A 19,816-nucleotide genomic window follows, 5' to 3' on the forward strand; every position below is an offset into this window, starting at 1 on the left:
ACCTGTACTGAAACTATATGAGCGTTTTGAAACTTCACCAGTATTTCCTTCCCTTGCTTTGAAAGAAATCAATGAAACAGAAGGAAGATGAACCCTAATTGATGTGTTATCGTCCTGCTTTTACAAGAGAGATTCTCCAGGCAAAGGTTGCATTGGATAGGTAGAAAGATAGGTTTCTTGTACATTTCTAAGAGAAAGATAAAAATTACTTATATCTCACCTCACTCCCTTTATTTTTCAGTAAAAAGTAGTCTTGAAGTGCATATGTTTTAGCAAAACTGTATACCATGCTCCTGTATTTCAGTAGTGTAAACTGTTTACTTTGCATCTTGCATTTTTCAGAGAGGCTTCAAAGGTACTAGGGAATCCTCTGAAGGACTAAATAGGGCCGTTTCACAAACAGTGTGCTAACAGAAACAATAAAGTGACATGCCCTTGAGACTGGAGTTCCCTCAGACTAAATATCTGTCCTTCACTAGTTCCCATTTCCCAGCCAAACTGTTTATCTACATTGTTACCCATTCAGACAGATGTGCTTAATATCAAACATTAATCTGTAAAAGGTTTAATTTTTTAGTTTCATTTTTGAAGTGCAGACTAAAGTCTTCTATTGCAGGAACACTGGTTATAAAAGAAAGGTTGCAGTGCACACTTTTTGGAAGACCCAAAGCCACCTGTACATTAGAAGGCCATATCAATCAGAAGAACACAGGATTGACCCAGGCTTTCTGTTGGAATACTTAGAGCACAAAACTGAATATTATGTTGAATTCTAATGACAATCCTATGTCTAACAAACAGAAACCATGTGGAAGAAACAAAGCTGAACATATGCATCCACACTATAATCAAAGTGGTCACTCTTGACTTCACCAGCAGTGCTAGGTGTGGAACCCAATTGCTCTTCTGACCATTTTACTAACCTTCCTCTGTGGTACGAGCAGACTTTGATTCACTGTCCATTCCTTGGAATTCATTGAAATAAGGGCGAACTTTAATTTCATAAGTGACCCCCTTTTTCAAGCTGACAAGGACAGCACTGCGCTCAGTTGGGACCTTGACCTCCAAATTCTGCCACACAGCTGGAGAAGGTAGGCCAGACGTTTGGCGATACATTACTCTGTAGCCCTGAATAAACTGGGACTGGCGGTCAACCTAGAAATGGCATTAAATAATATGTCAATAATCATATTTAAGTAACAAAACTGTATAAGAAAAACCCAAAGCATTTGCCAAGAATACTTTTGTCCTCATGAAAAAGAGAAAATTAACAGTTGTTTAAGCTGCTGAATTTAAAAATTAAACTGCCTTCTTGTAAGTCGCTGCTGCTTGTCTATAAAGAACATTTTTCTCACATTACTTGTAATAGAACATTTCTTTCTGTTTTACTTTCTCCAGCTCTATATATCATGACAAATACCACCTTAAATCATAAAACAAGGCCCCACTCCTGCAACATATCACGCAAAGATAACTTTGGCATAATGCTTACTGCATGTAAACTTATTAAACACATCTTGGCTACCGATGTGCTGAAACTTGAGAAGAAAAGAAAAACAAATCCTTTTCAGAGAAGGACAAGTCTTTGAAGATACCCTACATGCTTTCAGTTAGTCTGTTACTTGGCTCACAGCTCATCTTTTCATGAGATGCTCAGGAAAATAAAATAAACATAAGACAGATGTAGAGAAAAAAACTTCCAAGGACATGTGCTGTTTCTTGCATTCACAGTCTAAGCAGCTTCTTTGCATCCCAGGGTTCTGATGCTCTCAGGCCATAAGATGGAGACGGAATGTTGGTTTTGGTTTATATCTTAACTGTTACTAGGCAAGCACAAGTAAAGATTGGACCACAGATAGAAGTTTAAGAATTCTAACCTATCATAGCTATAAATAGGAATGTTATTTGAAGGAAAAACTTAAAATGTGTTTTATCTTGGAGAGGTTGCATGCACTTTTTCTCTTGGGGAAAAACAGCACAAAACTATGATTCAAGCTATTATGATGTTTTCATGAATTTTGCATGAAAAAAAAACAGTCAAAATAATTTGACGGATAAAACCAAACCAAACCCAGCTGCTTCTGTAGCCATAAAATAAAGAGCCAAGAAAAGTACAGCACAAGTAACAAGACTAGCTGTTTAGTAAATTTCTTAGTTATAACTAAGATTCAACAAGTAGGATTTCTTTTCTGTTCCTGACAATTTGGTAGCTCAAAAATATTTCAGCATTAGAGATACATTTGTTTGACTTCTCTAAAGAATAAATGAATTTAAGGCTGAAAATACAAACCACGGTCTATAAGGCTTCTCCTATAATCTTGTTACAGTTTATTGAGGCATTCAGAGGTGACATAGATTCTTAAGGCAAGCAGGGCAAACAAGAAGAAAGCTTTATGAGAGCAAAGCAGAAATGTCTTTCATCAAAACTGTCACTGTTAAAAACCTTGCAACATATGTTACAACAACATTAAGCTTGCATTTTATAAACTTCTCTACATTCACTTTAAGTGAATTTATGCACTGAAAGAGGGATATAACTCAGAATAATAGCTTGTTAATACTGAAAGAATCAAGCTGTGTTTTTAAGAAGAACATTAAGCAGCTGTTTCCAGATGAAGGGAGTCTGTAAATCAGAGTAAATTGTTTTTATCCGTGTTTGACTTTCATTAATTAAATGTTTTACAGACATAAAGACTTTATGAATGTCATGTTTACTACAAAATTCAGCAAGAATAACACTTTCATGCACTTTGTAATACAGATTCTCAACCTAAATTGCAGTATAAGGCTATGATGTTTAATAATCAAATGCTGAGTTTGATTCCTGTCTAACTTCAGAGTTACAAGCTACGCTGAAAGACAGCATAACTTTGTTATAACTTTCCATTTTGTCTTTGCTGTGCTGTCAAGCTCTACTGAGTGCTGCCTAGTGGAGAACATCTGAAAACTCTGAATTGACTAAGCTGAACTGTAATTACTGTGCTGCTACAAAACAGTATAGTAACTGCTTTGCATGGCATGGTACAAACCCAATTGCACCCACCAACTCACTGAGAAGAACTGGATCCCTATAGTATACCCATAGTATACTCATTTTGAGTCTATCACACTTTCGTATCTACTTACATATAGGTAATATGGAAATTACTCATACACCTGTTTTCCTCCTAGACGTCTAAGTTCCTACCCAAGAACAAACAACACAAGGAATATGAAAACAGAACGCAGTAGTACAACAAGGTCGTCATGTGTATGGGTGCCATAAACTAGCTTGATTCGGGGCTCACACAAGTTTCCCAGAGCTTTCAATTATAAGTTTGATTACAACAGGGCTAAGTGATCTGCCTGAATTTTGGGTTATTGACAGTGATTCCATTGTTCAGGATCTGGGAGGGTACTTATGAAAGAAAATACTATGTATTTTTAATGTTTTCTATAAACGTCCAGTTGTATTCAACATTGAGGAGAGGATACGAAGCTTTCTGTCATGCCCGCTTAAAGCTAGTCTGAATGAACAGGGCCTTTCATAAGGTAAAATGTTGGTAAACTATACAGAGAGTGAAAGGTGGATTTTTTTGTTTTGTTTGGAGTTTTCTGATTAGTGAAAAATTACTCTTGGATAATTACATGGATTAACTAGAGATATTTGTGAGGTATAGGACAGGTATATTTCACGGCTACATACACACACACATATGTGTGTACATGTATATGTATATATACATGCACACACAGTCTTATATATAATACAAAGCCTGTGGCTTCATAATTTCCTCCATTTCTTATATGGTAATTATGTGTTATGCCAACAGCAGTCCATTAAAAATATGCTTAGCATTAAAGAACTGCATTCAGCTATGCTAATTATCAAACATCTCCATAGGTTTGATACACATTCACACAGAGGCGGAGTTGCAGAAACATGCACCATCATTTGATGAAAGAATGGAATAATTTCCAGCTAATCTCCTTTCCTTTTTTTTTTTTTTTTTTTTTTGGTGTAGATGGTTGCCACTTTGTCATACAAAGTACTTAGCATTATTACAGAGCCTGCAGGAACTCTCTGTGCTGGGATCAGAGGATATTTCTAGTCTTCCTGTGACACTCCAACTACTCTTGAATTTGCACAAGCAGGAGTGACATCCAGTCAAAAGAGCTGCAACAGCTGCTGATCTAAAGCTACACTTTCTCCCTCAAAAGACAGATGGCAGAAAATGCAAATGCTCTTTTTTAAAAGAGAGAAGAGAGCAATTACTGTGTAGGTTCTCCTCAGCATTGACCTAGTGCTTTAAGGTGACCTACAAGCATAATTGGTCCTGCATGCTTTTTCTCAACCTCTTTTAAGATGAATATGTAGTGCAGGAGGTATCTACAAAACTGACAACAGCTCGCCACTTCTGCAGAACAAGAAACTCTTTTTCCCTGCATGTTCAAATCTGCACATTACTGCAGCTGAACGGGAGACAGGTTCAATAGCTATTGGATCATTTGGTTAGGCTATTAGGTTGTTAAAAATGGCAAGAAACTCATAATGCAGCTTATGCTGCAAATATAAACTTCTTTCAGACAAACCTGCTAATCTGCACCTTAAAGACATTTTGTAATATACTCTGTAGTACATAAATTTCTACCCCAAAATATCCTATTACTCTTCTCCCACATCAATACCCACAGCAATCCTCCATTTTGGCAGAATACCTTGCACACTGTGCTGAACTCACTAGTACAGGCTCACAGTAACCTCTGGAAACTCAAACAGCACTAGCATTTATCTGTCCTACAGGAACAAGACGAAAGGTGACAATACACTGGAAGACTCTCTAAAGGAAGACTCTTTAACTCTTGAAGATTCTAGTAAGTACATTCATTTAAAATGAGTGCCAAATTAAAAGACAGAGGTAAATAAATTATCCTTCTGCTTGGTAGCCTCCTAGAAGGGAGCCAAGATTTCTAAGCAACAATTCTTTTGCCATACTGAAGAACTTATTCCTGCTTGCGCCACAGGGCTTCTTCATAGTGTTAGGAAACTTTTCACATTTAGCCACTAATGAAACTCAGCTTAATGCCCTGTGAGGCTAGAAGTGCTGAAATATAGCTAAGGTCAGACAAAAAAAAGTGCTTGGAGTACACCATATGCTGTTGTAATGTAAAACATTTTGATAAAAGTAAAAATAAATCAGGCCCAAGGTTTAAAATGAGCCCTTTGATAGCAGTGGGCATATCTGACTCCATAAGTCTCATCAGCAATAAATATCTCTGCACCTCACCTCTCTATGTGCAAAGTTAGGATAATGACACATTTTTATCACTGTGATGTTAAATTCAGTACTATTTGTGAAGCATACAAACGTTACGCTTGAGAGCATGACAGATAAGCAAGCATGTGAGACAAACTAATAATCTTTTATTCAATGCAAAGTTTCAGTGGTATGAATTTAATAAGACCTGGCACCACACAGTGAATAAAGAAGACAAAAAGAATTAACAGCTCCATGAAGAAGAGATCCTGTATGTGACTATATAATTACAGTTACACTTTAATACTTATGCACAAGAGGAATAAATTTAAGTGACAGTGAAAATCTAACTTCTGACATTCCTCTTCTTTTTTAAACACTAACTTTGTAAGCTTGACCTTCTTTTAAAACAGACAAAATGTGTCTATATGTATGTGTATATTTTAAAATTGCAACACAGTAGCAGATAACTATTCTTGAAATTTTAAACTCTAATTTGAAAAAAAAAAAAAAAGTAAAAACAAGACAATCCCAGAAAGAAGGGAAAAATTGGTGTTAATTTGCTAGAAGTCAGGATGCCAGAATTCAGAAATCAAGGACATTCCTTGGCATTCACTCTTTGAATTGCAGAAAGTCAACATAAAGAGTGTTATGACTCTCATGCCACTTCTGTCCTTTTGTAAGGTAGCTACGCTATATAACCATTTTATATTAATAGTGTAGACTTTATTCTCTGGATACAGTCTTTTTTTTTATTTTTTCTTAGAGACTATGATTAATTAATTGGTTTTGTTCTGGTTGCTGGAAAGTTTCTAATTAGCTGTTCCACAGATCCTTTTTTGTGTCTTTCTTCCCTTGGGCAATTCCGAAATGTCTCTACAGAGGCTTGTATGCTTGTCAGGCGGCACAGGGTCACTGCTTTGAGGGATCTTCCTAATAAGCTGATATCCATAGCATCCCTAACAATTTACCTTTACCTTACCATGTTTTCTTCACTCACTACTTGCTCGGTAGAGGCACTAAGAGTGTCTTTTAGAGAGAGAGAGACACACACACTTATATATACACCCACATATGTATATATGCACAAACATTAAAACACGCATACATATAATTATAATATAATGATATTGGTTACATTGCATAAAACTGAACTCTGTTTATATTGAGGCTTCCTTTTGTAGTATATGCTAAAGCAAGGGCAAGTCCATGAAACTCTATTTCTGACAGCTGTCACACCTAAGAAAGGACTTGAAGGAGCACCGCATGGATATGATCCAGGTTTACAATTACTGGCTGCTAACATCCAAAGTTTCTAAACTACTGACCCATCTGCTTGGGCAAATGTCTGCTTGGGCAAAAGGGTTTGCTGCAAAAGTTAGTCAGCTTGTCCTGGAGCTACATAGCTGAAACAGACAGTATTTTTAGAAAGGCAAGCTGTGCGTTGACATCAATGGCAAAATGCAAGGACACATTTTCTAAATAATCTTCTAAGAAAGACAAATTTGCAGATTTCTCTATTTATCCTCATCTGCCCCCCACCCCCGACTGTTGAAATCTGTCAGAACAAGGATGGTGCATAAGGCCCCATAAATATGGCTGAGTTGTGCAAAAAAACAGTAATCCTTATAATACGCAATCTATCACTGTGCACCTTATGTCCTGTTGTATAATCCCCTGCACACATTAACCTCTTAGCAATATTACATGAAGAAGAAAATCCCTGAGTCTTGTGAATACCCCTTTAGCAGAATTCATTCTATATAATGTAAGCGTCTCAGTGATGTGCAGTGCAGTACTATTTATTTCTCTCACTCTTCCACCCGTGTCTCTCCTTCCTCTGTGGCAGATCCTCCAAGAGCAAAGCACTCTTTTCTGGTGTGCAGTGCCCTGGGAACTCTCATTCTACAATTACAAATCCCTTCCTTCAAACCTCAGGAAGGAAAACATAGCATTTTGAAAGCCAAACACTATATTAGAAATTCTACCCGGTAGTTTGACCCTTCAAATAGAAATGTTGTTAAGTACTGCCAAAAAGCTTCTGGTCTTCTATAATGAAAGGATATCCACTGATTGTGGGTAAGGCTTATGCTAGAAAACCAGATGCTACACAGTGGATCAAGCATCAGCACCACGTGCTTCTGACTTCACTACGAGTGCCCTATAAGAAAGCTATTTTTGCTTTTTTTTGGGGTCACCAAATAATAGGGTATTGTCAGACATCCCTATGCCTTAAAGTGGAAAGTGCTTTTTCACACAGCAATTTCATGTTGATATTTAACTTTGATTACTTTTTGACATGCACAGCAATGAGTCCACAGATCAATTATCCTTTAGATTATAGTGTTAAGCACATTCATTTTTATAATATTTTCCTAGTCAGACAGCTAGCTCACTTTGAGCTGAACACTGAAGACTTTGAACCTGCCTGACTTGAAAGAGAAAATAAAAAGACCATTTCATTACCACATATATATGCCTGTATCATGTTAGTTTATCAGAGCACTCACATTGGGGTCAAGACTGGAGCTTTTCAGAGTAGTAAAAAGCTGCAAGGATAAATAGGCAAAATTACAGTACTGTTAAGGTAATAATAATAGAAGCCTTACCGTCCAGGTGACTTGAACTGTTGTGGGTGTCAGCACAACAGGATTATGCAGTCGTACAATGACGTCTCCCAGTTCTTTCTGGACTTGCCTGTGATCCACACCTTGTGCTGGTGGGCTGATATCTGCCAGGTCGGGCACACGCATGAAAGCATTATGTTAATGAGAAGAGTTATATACGGCCTCAATAAGAACTACCAAATACCTTAACAACCTGATCTAAACACCCTTTATAGTACTTTTTTTAAAACAGTACAGTACAAAGGTTTAAATAGGAACTCCAAAGCATATAAAGTAATGCAAACAAACCATTTGCCTTTAGCTGCTTATGAAATAATGAAAAATAAAGATGTTCAAATAAGTATTCAGACTTGATGCCAAAGTTTTCTCAGATCTGGTAAGTGATGATAGAGACGCAATATTCACCACTTCCAAAATACTCAGGTAATAATAATGTTGCCCAGATGTCTCAAACCAAATTAGTTAGTATACTTGAAGAAAATGAACAGGTTTTTTTTTTTTTCAACCTAAGATCAAATCCTAGGCTAGTAATTGGGGCTGTGCCCCCTCACAGCTTCTGCTGCACCTGCAGACACTGGTACAGCAGAGAAACCAAAAAGTCCTTGACTGTCCTGGCAGCAACTATAAACATCAGTATGTTATCAGCCTTCTTCTCATCACAAATCCAAAACAGCCTCTCACTAGCTACTATGAAGAAAGTTAACTCTGTCCCAGACGAAACTAGGGACACCTGTCTAGGCATCTGTGAATTTTGCTTGGGTTTCTCATGAGATTCACTAGGCAGAGACACTTTCCCTCTTTTTGCATCAACGTACGTCCTTGTGAAGAGAACACATATATAAAAGGGTTTTTTTCCTCCTCTGACGGTCTTAGATACGGGAGTACACAACATGTGACTTCTTTTTATCTTCTAAATATTATTAAGAAGAAATAATAGTGCTCTTAAAAATTAAACATTTAAATATAACATCTGAGTTTGAATCACATGCCTCCAGATTTTGAAATAAAGTAGGTTTTGATCATCAATATTTCAGCTTCATAATTCTGGATAGTTGTGGTTCTGAGCCACCAATAAACAACATTGCCACAGGCTTCTACTGATATTCAAATGAAAATGGCTCCATGGATCTCCAAAGGGAATATAATCCAAATATGGATGTCAGTGAAGGAGCTTATCTAGCAAACTATGCTTATTCAAAGTGACCAAGAAACAGAGAGATATAATAAAACTGTAAGACAGCAGCTCAGATGGTTTACAGGATGATAATTTATGCTGCTATCCACAAAAAGCTATGACACTTGGTACAAAATACCTAGAGCTACCCATGCCTATATTTTAGGTTAAGTTATCCTGTGGTATACAAGCAACAAAGTACCTGTATTCCATCAGGAGAAAAGACATTTCTACATAGTGTGTATGAACTGCATTTCATCACTTTAATGGGACATATGTCCAGAAGTAAGGGAATAACATGGGCTAATAGCAGTAAGAAATTAATATTGAGATGTACATGTGGAATTCTGTTTTCTGGTATGTACACTTGGAAACACATGCATATGTCGTGCTCACACTGTAATGTCTTGTAATGTCATTTTCACATTATTAGGAGACTTCTGGTGGAAAAGCAGTTCATCTATCTATCAGGATATTGTCAAGTACTGGAATAGTAAAATCATGACTCAAGCAAAACTGGCTCAAGAAGCTATACTCTGATCACAATTAAGAGGCCTCTAAAATTAAATTGGTTATATTTTTTCTCTAACCTCTCTTTCAACAGCTTCCAGTGAAATTACTAGTAGTTGCTAGTAATTTAAATTCCAGGGATAGGACTATATATAGTCTCTTTAAAGTATTTTTAATATATCATTTGGTCTGTTAATAATCCAAACAAGAAATTAACTCCTTCCTTAGAGTAATTACTGATTTCTCTGTCCTTATTTGATGTAAGTCATATAAGGTAAACCTTTTGAAAGTGCCTGACGGTTTACTTGTAGTCGACTGGTGGAAATATGCATAAAATCTCATTACTTGTATTTGCTATACTTAATACCAGGAAACTAAATGCTCACCTATTAAAGCTACCACAGTCACCTGTTGCACATTAATATTATATAGCACTGTTATAGCTGCTTTTTTCTTCCTCCATGGCCACTGTGAATAGGCTTTCTACTGTGTGTCAGCTTCTTCTGTGAGCCTGAATTGAATTCAGGCATAATTAGAAACCACATCAAAACATTATGTTAATTTTCAATTGATTTTATGATTTAATTCTATTAAACTGCAGGCTTGCAAAGAAGCTATAAATCCTGTACATGTCTCAGTGTGCTTGACTGCTAAACAGCTTCTGGAAACGGAAGCTGCAACACATGCTGTAGCTAATTAAAAGACATGTTTTTACTGAAATCAAATTGCTTGTCAGTATGTCAGATAAAGAGTCTATATTTGACACTCAAATGCTAAACAAAGTTGTTTTTTTAACTAGGTGATAAGTTATGCAGACTAAAAGGCTGGTGCAATGAAAAGTATGAGTCACCCTATAATAATGGGAGAGTACGAAATAGAAGGAAACTTGTGATACTCCATGGATAGTCACGCCATGAAATCCCTGCTCAACTCAATCCATCATTTCAGAAAGCAACTCTGTTTCTCTTTTTACAACAATCATTACTGTTTTGAGGGGACAATTACTAAGGACAGATTTATTTAGGAATAGACTGGGATGAGATGGTTATGTGATAAAGAAATAGCACCTTACTCCTATTTTTCTCTTTCTATCTATGATCAGCAAAGGACCCAAATCACTTACACATGCTGGAGGATGGCACAGAATGCACTCTCTACGCCCACTTTTGTAACTACCATAAACAGAGACAGAGGATCTCATTCTAAATTAACTGTGAGAGGAGCCATTACTTTGGACTCGAAAAAATTATGATTCCAGAAAAGTATTAATTCCTGTATTGCAACCTGTTTAACAAAGAGCTACATTCTTGAATGAAGTATTCAAGTAATGTGTTCTCAAAGCCAAAAAAATCCATGCTATGAAAATAATTTTTTTTGTGGCAGTTATACACAGTTAGAGCTTGCTGTAATGTGAACAGAATTCAATCATCAATTCAATAGCAATGGAGGATCACAGCTATCAATCATATCACTGCCCTACAAATAAGGGATTTCACTTCAGCCTTCCCTCTTGGTTTATGCAGTGGATTAATATCAAGAATTCAGAAATCCAGGTTTATAAATAGAAGACTCATGCTTTTTTCAGAATAACTTCAAAAAATTATTTCTTAGCAGGCAGATGCCTTAATTTACATTAATTCTCTGTCTAAACGTTGTACCAGATTAACCAATCCACCACAGATTTTTTGTGCAATTATTTTGATTAAAGCTAACACTAAACACGGTGTCTGTCACAAGCACTTGTTGTTATAGTATACCCCTATTATAATAATGGAGAAGGAAGGAAGGACACAGAGAGAAAAGATACCGAGGAGACCATAGCATTCAGAGCACTTTTCAGAAAAGCTTAGGTAACTCAGATTATTTTCAATAGAAACCAGGCATCAAGGAGCACACCAGGTTTAAATGAAATGCAAATCAAAATGTCTACAACGTACAAAGAATTAAAGACCTAACCTATCCCCCCTAAACTCCATATTGACACAGCAAACATTGGACTATTTTTTTATCTTTATTGGTTAAGCCCGATTCATGATTCCTTCTGTCAGATTGCTAAAGCCAAAAGGCCAGACTGACCTATTGGTCAAATCTCAGCTCTTTCTTTCTATTTTACCTCAAGCACATAAGCCTTAATAAATACTATTACCTTGTGTTCGGACAGGATCTGACATAGGGCTGGGATCACTCAGACCTTGTGAATTGATAGCTCTCACCATGAACAGGTAGATTGTATTGGGGCGCAGTCCTCTCACACTGTAGAGAGTGGTCTTCACATGGTTAGCCACCGTTTGCCAACTGTTGCTCACAGATTGACTGCAATGAGAAGAGGGTTGAAGATTATAGACTAATGCAAGAGAAAAATAAAGAAGTAAAAGAACCTACTTTTGTAACCCTATATCAAGTCTAAGTACAGCAAAAAGTAGTAAAACAGGGTAAAAATAGAAATATTTGTTTCAGTTAACTCATCAAGGTGGGATAAAAAAGAACATAGCTGTCAAAAGTATTTCTCCTTCGACGCAGGCAAAAGCTTTTACTATCTCTCTAAAATAAATACCTTCAAAAGGAAAGTGTGGAAAGCTGTAAAGTAAATTTCAGTGATAAATGGGACACTCTTGAACATAAACCTTAGAAAATAAAATCCTGTAGAAAAATACTTTTCTACACTGCTAAGTAAATTACATCAATAAATTGTAATTGAAAGAAAAGTATTCTCCTTGAACTAAATTCATACTAAAAGTTACAAAAAGCCTTTCTGAAAACATGCTTGTAAATGAATATTTTTTACCTGTCACTAGATTTTCCATTGGACATTATTATAATTAGATTACGATCCACTGTATGAAGAGATTTCAGGTGTGATTGTTAAAACAGCTTTTAATGAAAATGTCTGGCTTTTGTTAAAGTTATTGATGGCATGCCATTAAAGCTTATCTAGGGTGAAATATCATGAAAGTCTAAGGAGAAAATTTTATTTTATAGTGCTGTCTTTATAGCATTGATTAAAAAATTCTTTAATACATTAAAAGGAAAAAAAAAAAAAAGAAAGCTACAAGTTTCATGTTGTTTCAATTGTTTCATTCATGTAATCCATAAAGGACAAGTTCCAGAACAAAATCAACAACCTACATATACAGTAATGTTCTTTGCATATTAATATAGCAGGATGAAGCATTATGGCTATAACTTCTTAAATTTGCACGCATATGATTTTGACAAATTCTTGCATGATTTATAATTAAAAGATGAACTAAATTATTTGTCATTTGTTGAACATCTTGATTAAGGATTTTTTTAACAATGTGCACATTTTTAAGCAGAAGAATACATTACTGATACATGTGAGAGGTATGGCCCATGCTTAAACAAACTTGCTGAACTGGAGCCCAGGAGTTCTTTCGTACCACATATTCATTGCTGCTGTGTGGAAGGGAGCAGCTGGATTATCTTCAGCCTCAGGCTGCAAAGATGAAATCCTAAATTATCAACACTAGCTTTTTCAGTTAAAAGTTTTAATCTATCTAAACCAGTAAAAAATAGAAACTTAAAGTGCTTTGACTCTTAGGTGCTGCTTTAACAAGAACAAGAATTAAAGCATGCAGAGAGGCTTCAGGATTATCCATTTATTTTCAGATCATTTGTACTATGATAGTCAAGATAACATTGGCCCAAATGATTTGACCTGCAGCATTCACACAGGAGACTCTCACTGCTCATCAGTGCTACGGGAAAGTAACAAATAATGACTGCATTGTCCTGTTATATTCCTGTTGACATGAAGAAACAGTTAGATGCTCCTCTAATTAATCACTTAGAAAAAATTGATAAATTAAAAAGAAATCAATTTAAAAAAGAAAAATCAATGCCTGCCATAGGAGTTGAGTCTTTTAATTAACTTCTATTGATACACATAGAGTCCAAAAGTACACCACAATACAAGGAGAACAGCTGATACCAGGGTTTGAGCAAAATGAGAAAGGAAAGAGATTGAAAGTGGAATAATACACATACCTAAAAGCCTCAATGATATATGCACTAGCTGGTAGGCTTCCAGGGGTCCCTGGTTGCCAGGACAGGGTGACACTGTTCTTAGTAACATCAGTGACCTGAGGTTTGGATGGTGGCCCAGGGAGGTCATTTATATCATAATTTTTGCTGACTGTTGCTCCACCGGATTCTGTGAGGGGCAAATACAAAACAACTACTTTTTATGCTTGATTGTATAAATTTGATCAAAGTAGAAAATTAAAAGGAAAAACATGCCAAGCATCTGCAAAATCAGCATAACCAATGTTCTTAATCTGTAAAGATCTAAATCAGCACCTGCATTACCATTTATATTTTTGGATGAAGAGCTATCATTCTTCAGCTGCGCACTGAAAAAAAAAAAACCTCACAAAACTCAAAAGGCTGTATACAAACACATAAAAAGAAAAGAAATAACAACAAAAAAGCCCAGCTTTCTTGAAATTTACATAGAATACCAAAACCTCAGTTTCTAGAAGACTAAGAAAGTTACTCTATGCAGATCAACTCCAGTACTCACATACAGCACGTTGGACTTTGATAGGCCTCTGTGCAGGCATAGAAGTTTTCTTGCCTAAGCTAATTACTGGACGAATTGATAGTTTATTAATACACTTGTTTAGGAGAGTTATAGCATACTGCTGTTACTGGAGACAAATATAAATTCTCCCAATGTAAATGGGCATTTAAAGACAATAGCTATGAAATGGAAGGCACAGGAAGGAACCCAGCTGTATCAGGTCAGGCTGAGCTGGAGTCAGTATCCCCCCAGCAGCCCTCCCAGTGCTGAGTGTGACCCTGGCAGCCAGCAGGGGGTGTGTAACACAGCTTGGGAGGGGGCGGAGCCGGGACAGCTGTCCCGGATTGGCTGTTCCAGACCATGTGACCTCAGCTCAGCCAGAATAGCCAAGGGCAAGGAGGAAGAGGGGGGCATTGGTTACTGTGTTTGTCTCCAGGAAGAGCTGCACACACTGAAGCTTTGCTTTCCCGGGAAGTGGGGGGACATGGCTTACTGAGGGGAAGTAGAGAATAACATCTTTGTTTCCCTTTTGTTTCTGTGCCTGGCCTTGGCCTTTGCTTTAATTAAACTGCTTTTTATCTTGACCCACGAGTTTTTCATCTTATTCTTCCCCTTTATTTTGCTGAAGGGGGAGTGACAGAGGGGGCTGGTGGGCACCTGGCATCCAGCCAAGGTTAACCCGCCACACCAGCCTTCCCACCTGAAACTTCTCCATCTCAATCCCAGAATTTCTAGAATGGCTTCTTCAACTCAGGCTGCTCTAATATAGTCTACAATTCCATTTTGTGCCAACTGAAAAACAGACCCTGGACATCACTTACCTGTCACCTCCAGCACAGCACTCCAAGATGTTTCCCCACTGGAACTTGTAGCAACGCAAGTGTAAGTCCCAGTATCAGACAGCTAGACATGAAAAACAGTTAAGGGCAGTTTTAACAACCTTTTAGAATAAGCTGACTGAGTTTACTCTAACTTTCTTTTTCTAAATATTTCTTGATAAGAAGGATTTAACCTAAATTTTACACCAGACTAGAGGTCACTGGATATTTTAAAACAATCATATAATGGTGGCTTACTTTTAAAGAACTATAATAAGAATACTTGCTTCTAATATTTTTCTAATTCTAATTTTCATGTTGTTAATGGTACCAGTACAGCATGTAAGTGCTACAGAATGGATGTTTTAGACAGTGTCAATCTTTCTATTGGTTACAACAAATGCAGGTGAAATCAGGTAACAACATAACAACAATTAACTTCTTAGAGGATAAAATCTCACTATTCATTATCCCATGATGACCCAGAGATACAGTTTCCTGTGCCAGGAAGACTGTTACATCATCTCAGACTCTTATTACAGATGAAGTCACTTCTGTACAGGCCACCACACATACAAATGCTGTTGCTGAGACTTAACAGTGGTTCTCTCTACACAGACAGTCCTCCAATCAATTTTCAAATGGTAAAATTAAATCAGATCCTACACCACGCTTACCTTTCTTTTGTTTCACATGGGATTTTATTTCAGGCTTGCAAGGCACTTTGATAGCAGAAAAAAAATATGCATTTGTATAAAACTATTGTGATTCTCTTGTCAGTTCATGTATTTCAAAGTTATTTGGGGAAACTGTTTTGGATTATGATGTCAATTTTAATCTCATTGCTGTATAAATTGTTCTACTGGAAAATTTGCCAAGTGTTTTGCTATTGCTTACTTAAATTTAAAGTAAACATTTCTGAGACAGGAACTAGTAAAGACTGCAGAGATGGATGGAAAACAGTAACTTTACAAAGCACACAATATAAAGAGGAGACCTCCTACCACTATGTATAAAGCACGGTAATCTGGAGATGGAAGCAGAACAGGGAGAGTGCTGACTCTAGTGATAAAGGAGAAGAATTATATTCACCATCAGATGACTTGACGGAAATAGGACTGCATCCAAGAAGCTTTATTGGACTTTAAGGAATTGTAATGGGTTTTCCGCTAAATGCAGATTGGCACTATAGCAAATGTGCTTATACCTCACTCTTCAAGAAGAATGTCAAGGTGAATAAGTGAGATGCTCTTTAGATTATTTGTTGATACGTAATCTAATTGATTTTTAACTTTGTCATGTTTTAATTTTGTTGGTATTTTCTTCAAATACACTGGGACTGCAGTGTACCATTCTTAGGGGCAGGAAGCAACAGATTAATTCCAATTCAATTGTCTGAATGAGCATAACTTGCATTTTAGGAAATGTTTTTTTCCATGCAATACAAGCAATAATTAAACCCCTGTGACAATGTCTCAGAGACTCAAAATATAGAGGTACAGCTAACGAAATGAGAGACTCTTGAAAGGAGACAGATTTTCCAGAGGAGAGCGCCTTATAGCATTGTGAAGCAGTGTTCTATTTTGATTCTTCTGAGCTTTTATTAAATATATAATTCTTCATTATGTGATAATGGAGAATATTTCTCAAGGCTATGGTTCTCAACTTCATTTGTATATTACTGTGACAGATGGTGTATGGCATACTCAATGAAGTATGTGGTATACACAACAGAGTAACCTGCAGAAGGCAAACTCAACTTATAAAGCAAGCTGGAGATATGCTGCCTCTTGCAAGTTATGGTGAATTATCCAACTTCCAGACTGTGGATAGATTAGATACTGACATAGTGTATTGATAATTCAATTATTTATGCTTTTTTTTGTGCTACAGAAAAAAAAACAACAGGGGAGGTGAATGGAAAATCTTTGCTATTCAATAAAATAAACGGTTTTCTTCCCTAGTTAATGCAGGTGTTTAAATCTGGTGTGGTACACTTCTATAGAGCAGAAAGGAGTTTTCCATCAGTATTGATCTGTCTGAAAGGGTACTGAGTGAGTGACGTATGTGAGTTTTTAGTCATCTTCATCAGAGCAACTAGGGCAACTGACTTATTAGAAAACTCTCTAGGTTCATGTTTATGACTGTGGCCCATGCTTCACTGTGACTGCTGCAGACTCCTGAATAATTTGATTTACACAGAGAAGGAGAGTTACATAGCAGAAGACAATGATCTCAAAAGCTTAAATAGTAGTGGCTCATCTTTACCCATGTCTTGAAATCTTTTATGATTGCAATAGCAATTATTATTTGTGAGGGGAGGAGAAGGCTGAGGACATGTAGCGGATGAACACTAACTTGTTTTGAACTTGGGTACACAGGTGTAATTGGATATATTCCGTGGCCATTTTTTGCTTAGGAAGTGTTGCTAGTCCTTGCTCAGGTAGACCTGAGAGAAAAGTTAAATATTCTAGATCTAAATCCATATGTAATTCATTAAAATTGCAAGGTATAGGAGAAACTTGTTTTTTTATGGCTGTATGTGTTTTTTGTTCTTAAGTCTGAGCCAAACAGTGCACATTACTGAAATCAAGGGGTTTATAAAAAATGCCTTTCTGAGCCTTTAAGGACAATTGGTTACTAGTGAATAAGCCACTTAAGGATCAATAAAAGCTTCATGTCTTTCAAAACCACACTCACTACTAATATTGTTTTCTTCCCCCCTTGCAAGCAATTTTTCTTCCTTGCGTTTACAAACCTTGTGCCTCTAACAGTGAGATTAATGCACTGGCACGATTCAGAACCAATTTCATTGTTTGCGTAGCTGCATGCAGACAGGTATCCCAGGAGCTTCTGCCTCATGGACACTCCACAGAAGCCCATCATCAATGCCTGAAAGTTTGTTTGAAATCACTAAGCTTCCACCTTTAATTGCTGCTTTCTAACACTACTGGGGAATCTTGACTATTCAAGCGCACTCTTTAATCCATCTCTACAGGAAAAATGCATTAACCTTTGTGGCCTAAACCTGCCTTCAGCCCAGGGAGGAAGGATAAATTGTTTACTCAAGGAAAGCCAGCATAAATTTTTTAATAAATTCCATTTCGTTCCAAGGAAGTTCACAATTTATCTACAATCACTGATGAGATGGTATCGGAAAACAAAAGTCTTGTCCTTGGTAGCTATGTTTATTGAGATGTTTTTTGGATGGAAGAAAATACTGCTGATGAAATTAAATGGTTTCTGAAACTGTCCTTAAGGTCTTGAGAAATAATTACATTTAGCTTACTATTTTTCCATACACATGCTTGTCCACATACACACAAAAACATATGCATTTTTATCTTTGAACAGGGAAAAAATTAAAAGTCCAAAGATTAGTGATGCAATCAAAACGTCAAGCAAGACAACAAAATCTGACATTATACTATTTGCAATATTATAAGATTTCTTTGAACTTTTAAGATATCATATTATCTCATGTGTCAAAATGTAAACATTACGATAGGCATTTTGTTTTGAATATAAATCCTTCTGCATATGATTGCATGTATGTTACAGTATTTGTTGTCTTCTCCCATCCACAGCCTTATGGAACATCTCCAGCAAGCGTAACATTGAAATAAATCAGACAGCTCAAAACTGCCAAGACTCACTGAAGGAGAAAGTTCACAACCAAACTCTGATGAACTCCAGAATCACTTGCTAGCACAATAGCTCCTTGGAAAAGTATGATCAGGTGTTGAAAATTAACTGCTCTAAGTTTTCATAGAGACAACAGGCCAGTGGCTTCATGGTAAGACCAACTGAAAAGATAAGGAAGGCCTGTCCTTTTAGATATCTATCCATCCCCAACTTACGTGTTTTACTGCAACATACATAGGGTTTTAAATATCAATTCTACTTTTAGGGAATTCTAATAGAAATATCTGATGCTAGTTTGACTCTTCTCCCCCTCCCCCAAAATCAAAGAATAAAATAGGATGTGGACATGGTGAGAGTTTCACAGTAAAACAGACAAGTTAATTTTGAAGACAACAGACAGCAAGACAGCAGAGCTGCTGGAGGTGCACATGAACAGCTCAAGACTAGTAATGTACCACTGGCAGCACTTGTCTTGTTACTGCTACTCACCCGCAGAGTTTTAATCTGAAGTGTCCCCTGATCCTGTATGGATGTCCGAGGGTCTCTGCCCAGGAAGGTGAATCCTTCTTTTAACCAGCTGATGATAGGAAGGGGGTCACCGGTTGCCTTGCACTTCAGCAAAGCTGTCCCTTCCACTGCCAGTGTCTGATTGATGGGCCCCTGAAGGATGATGGGTGGAGGCCTATCTGTCAAGACTAAACAGTGACACATGCGTTGGCATCCACATGTTTAACAACCCTTTGCTGCAGCTAGCCTTTTCCTTGACACAGTACCAATTTCAACAGACTTGTTTAAGTTAGCCTATAAAAGGCTAAAAATACAATTTTTGGAAGACCCACAATACATGTTAACAATTAATTGGTATATTTGAGAAGCATTTTTGTAAGAAGTTTATTTCAACACTGTGAGGTAACACCTAGATATCTAAGCTTCTGCTAGCAAGGGTCATCAGACCCATTTGATTAAGACAGGATGAAAATTAAGACCTTGATCCACAAAAGAATTGAGGTACATCTCTTATTTCTTCTAATTTAGGAAACCACTTAAAACACGTCTAATGTCTCATCAAAATGTGCTTAATTGCTTACCTGATTTAGCACTCAAAACAGAAAATCTGCTAAAGGTTAAAGTGAAACATGACAGTGATTTTAGGGTGGGTACCAACCAAATCTCCCATTCATGCTCAACTTTCACATTTTCATCAGCAAAAACATCTAACAATAATACAAAAGATTTTCTTAATCAGAGTAATCTAAATGACT

General features: G+C 36.8%; 1 protein-coding gene across 1 annotated transcript in view; it reads right to left on the reverse strand.

Annotated features, from left to right (window-relative positions):
• The window catches only part of ROBO2 (roundabout, axon guidance receptor, homolog 2 (Drosophila)), a gene marked incomplete at its 3' end in the record, with an annotated part of 131,725 nt that overhangs the window by 55,064 nt on the left and 56,845 nt on the right, over window positions 1-19,816 (reverse strand). Inside the window, 6 exon segments of the mRNA XM_010077578.1 lie at window positions 924-1,155; window positions 7,847-7,968; window positions 11,695-11,861; window positions 13,557-13,722; window positions 14,913-14,994; window positions 19,044-19,249. Of these exon segments, the coding sequence (XP_010075880.1) occupies window positions 924-1,155; window positions 7,847-7,968; window positions 11,695-11,861; window positions 13,557-13,722; window positions 14,913-14,994; window positions 19,044-19,249 (975 nt within the window).

Source organism: Pterocles gutturalis, unplaced genomic scaffold, assembly GCF_000699245.1.
Source record: "Pterocles gutturalis isolate BGI_N339 unplaced genomic scaffold, ASM69924v1 scaffold378, whole genome shotgun sequence".
Classification (NCBI taxonomy): Eukaryota; Metazoa; Chordata; class Aves; order Pterocliformes; family Pteroclidae; genus Pterocles; species Pterocles gutturalis.